The sequence below is a fragment of the Trichosurus vulpecula genome, chromosome 8 (genome assembly GCF_011100635.1).
Source record: "Trichosurus vulpecula isolate mTriVul1 chromosome 8, mTriVul1.pri, whole genome shotgun sequence".
Taxonomy (NCBI): domain Eukaryota; kingdom Metazoa; phylum Chordata; class Mammalia; order Diprotodontia; family Phalangeridae; genus Trichosurus; species Trichosurus vulpecula.
Window position 1 is genome coordinate 45,302,441 of NC_050580.1, and position 3,509 is coordinate 45,305,949.

The 3,509-nt window shown below is 39.2% G+C and overlaps 1 protein-coding gene across 1 annotated transcript; it reads left to right on the forward strand.

The window, feature by feature from the left end:
* The first annotated feature begins 1,750 nt into the window (after nucleotides 1–1,750).
* On the forward strand, nucleotides 1,751–2,707 carry LOC118829493 (olfactory receptor 13A1-like). The gene has a single exon (XM_036736493.1). The coding sequence runs from the start codon at nucleotides 1,751–1,753 to the stop codon at nucleotides 2,705–2,707; it is 957 nt and encodes a 318-aa protein (XP_036592388.1).
* Nucleotides 2,708–3,509: the final 802 nt, after the last annotated feature.

Here is a 3,509-nt window from a genome sequence, read left to right on the forward strand (position 1 = left end):
AAGAACCAAAAAAAGAAACAAAGATGAGGATGTGAGGGTGAGTTTGTTCCTGGCTTTCTTCTTTTCTACTTATAGTTGATCGCATCTTCACCTGGTACAGGGGTGTTCATGGACCTTTTGAAAGAACTGGGGATGTTTAGCCAGGAGAAGAGAAGACTGATGGGAATGGTATATGATACTGTAGCTAACTTCAAATATTTGAAGGGCTCCTATATGGAAGAGAGGCTAAACATTTTTTGTTCCCTGAGGGCAAAACTAGGAGTATGGGTTGAAAGATTTAAAAGCATATTTAGATTTGAAATAAGGACAAGCTTCCTAACCATAATTTATCAAAAAAATACACCAGGTTTTCCCAGGAAATAGTGGATGCACCTCCCTTCCCATCAGTGGTGGTCTTTAAATAAAAGATGATTGATAAGTTGGAAATTGTGTTATAGAAACGTTTGTCACTGACTGCTCTTCCAACTCTGAAAATTTATAATTCTGATAAAGCGATTAGAGAAAAATACCCTGGAGACCATGTGGTCCCAGGTTTTCATTTGGTGGATGAGAACCATAGAGCCAGAGGATGATCTTAGATCTTTTTTCTTAAAATCCACTTTTCTTTTGACTGTCATTTTACTTCTAGTGGAGGGAAAGGTACTCTATGGTAGCCTTGCTTTGAAACTTAATACTTTTACTTTTACTTTGAAACACTGTCATTCAGTATAGCATGATAATAAGTTGATATTTCTCCCAAATTGTAAGTTTTAGAGCACATGTCTAGCTCTACTGGGAAAAGGGACTTCTTTATTTGGGATTCCCTATACCAATGAAATCATAGGTCTGGCCTTAAAAAAGAAACTTTCAATGAGGAAACTTTACTATCAAAACATTTTTTTGTTGTCTGGGAGCATTTCCAAGGACACTAAGAATATAAATGACTTGCTCTGGAATATTGTTAACATGAGACAGAGATAGACCACAGACTAGATCTTTCTGACTCCAAGGTCAGCTCTTTAGACACTATCCTACTCAAGGAGTTACATTTACACAATGTAAATATATGATATATGCTTAGTCCTCAAATACTATATATCGCCTCTCTATCTATCTATCTATCCATTGCCTTCCCTCCTTCCTTCCTTCCTTCCTTCCTCTCTCCTTCCCTCCCTCCCCCCTTTCTTTGTTCATTCCTTCCTTTGTTCCTTCTCTGGATCATTCCTTCCTTTGTTCCTTCTTTCATTCCTCCATTACTTCCTATGTTACTTTTTTCCCCTCCATGCCTTTCTCCCATCTCTGTCTCTCTGTCTCTGCCTCTCTCTTCCGCTCTCATTGTTCTTCTCTTACTGTTGGAGAGGGTCAGGGATAGTTAATTCTTAACTATTTTGTTGAATATTTGGAAGGCAGGAGGAAAATTGATGGAGTGGGTGTTTTAAAAGCTAAGGCAATACCACAGAGGCTAGCTAGAATCGGCATAACCTGAGCGAGTTTATCTGCCAACCTATGCAGGAAAAAAAGTTTGACAGCACAGAAAATATTATGCTTTGAAGAATTGGAAAGAAAGTCAGCAAGAAAGGCTGGATTTTAAATATTTTAAAAATAGTGATGAGATACTCACTTTTTCTTGCTCAGTGATAGAAAACAGCTTTTTTTAACAGTGATTTTTAATTCTTCAGGAAATTGACAGAAAAAAGTGATGCTGACATCCATTCCTTCTCCAGATGAGTTATGAAAGACTACGAAAATCTCTGTGAACTATAGAAATCAGATGACTAATGTAACAGTGACAGTCATGAATAATCAGACTTCTGTGACAGAATTCATCCTAATGGGATTCACAGACATCCCTCAGTTCAAGGTTTTATTTTTTGTCCTTTTCCTGTTCCTCTACATAGTAGCTCTTATGGGAAATTCTCTCATTGGGGCTGCGATCAGCCTGAGTTCAAGACTTCACACTCCAATGTACTTCTTCCTGGTAAACTTAGCTTTGTTGGATGTCATCTGCACATGCACTGCTGTGCCCAAGCTGCTGCAGATTCTGGGGGGAGAAGAAAATATCATTTCATTTAGGGGATGTATGATTCAGTTGTACTTTTTGACTTGGTCTGTGGCTGCTGAGCTCTTGCTCTTCACGGCCATGGCTTATGATCGATACGTAGCAATCTGCCAGCCGCTGCATTACAGCAAGATGATGAGTAGGGAAGTTTGTGTCTCCTTGGCTGTGGCTGTGTGGGGAATCAGTGCATTTGGTGCCACAACAAATACTAGCCTCTTGTCGAGGTTGTCATTCTGTGGCCCCAATGTGATCAATCATTTTCTCTGTGAGATACCGGCTCTGCTGCCACTCTCTTGCTCATCCACATATGTGAATGATGTCATGACAATTGTGGCTGACATATTCTTTGCTGTCCTGAATTTCCTGCTTACCATGCTGTCTTATGGCTTCATCATCTTCAGCATCATGGCAATCCAGACCACAGAGGGCAAAAAGAGAGCTTTTTCCACCTGCTCCTCTCACCTCATCGTGGTGACCATGTACTACTCCACTGTGATCTATGTCTACCTAAGCCCAGGCTCCAGCTACTCCCCAGACAAGGGCAAGATCATGGCCGTGCTTTACTCTACAGTGAGTCCCACCTTGAATCCTCTTATTTATACTTTGAGGAATAAGGATGTGAAGAGGGCCCTCAGAAAACTCTTTATCTTTCTCAAGGGGAAATTATAATTCATTCCTCTAAATTCTCAGGAAAACTAGTTCAAAGACATAAAAATGTCAACTATTTTATCTTCATTCAATTTAAAAGCTTTTGTTGTAGCATTATGTTAGACCCTGTTGAGCACTAGGTTAATAGACAAACTTTCTCTGTTCTAGCTCATACTTCTATAATACTTTGGAGATTGCCAAAGCACTTTTTTTACAACAAACCCTGTGATATCTGAAATATAACTGTTGTAATTATCATTTTATAGATGAGGACACTGAGATTCAGAGAGGTTGTGATTTTTCCAAGATCATAAAACTTTAAACACTGAATGGTCCCTGCCTCAGTGAAAGTGAGATTTGTTAAACACCTTACCTTAAAAAGGCCAAGGTTTCCCATTGCATCCAGGTCCATCTCCAGTTGTCCTGATCTTTGTCTGGACAGTGGACCCAAATGGCTCTGGAGGAGAGAGTGAGGGTGGTGACTTTGCCCAGCCCTCCCTCACTTAAATCTAATTCACTTGCATGTCATGGCATTACCTCCCTGATGTCATCATCCTCTATAAAAATGAATGACAAACAACAATAACAACAATAACAAGCAAATAACCTAGCCCTCAAACTCAGCTTTTTTGGCTCAGCTTTTCCCAAAATAGATCATAGATACAGAATACTGGGAAAAGGTGGGATAAAATTAAGAATGGAACCAATAATGACATTCTCTTCATTTTATCCTTAATGGATATGAAACATTGTGTGATTTAGAATTAAAATCTTTTGATCTCCCTTGTGTGGAACGATTAATGTTATTGAAAAGGGTTCAAGC

What these genes read in the sequence shown, in the direction of transcription:
- LOC118829493 (XM_036736493.1), top strand. Translation starts at nt 1,751, where the DNA reads ATGACTAATGTAACAGTGACAGTCATGAATAATCAGACTTCTGTGACA.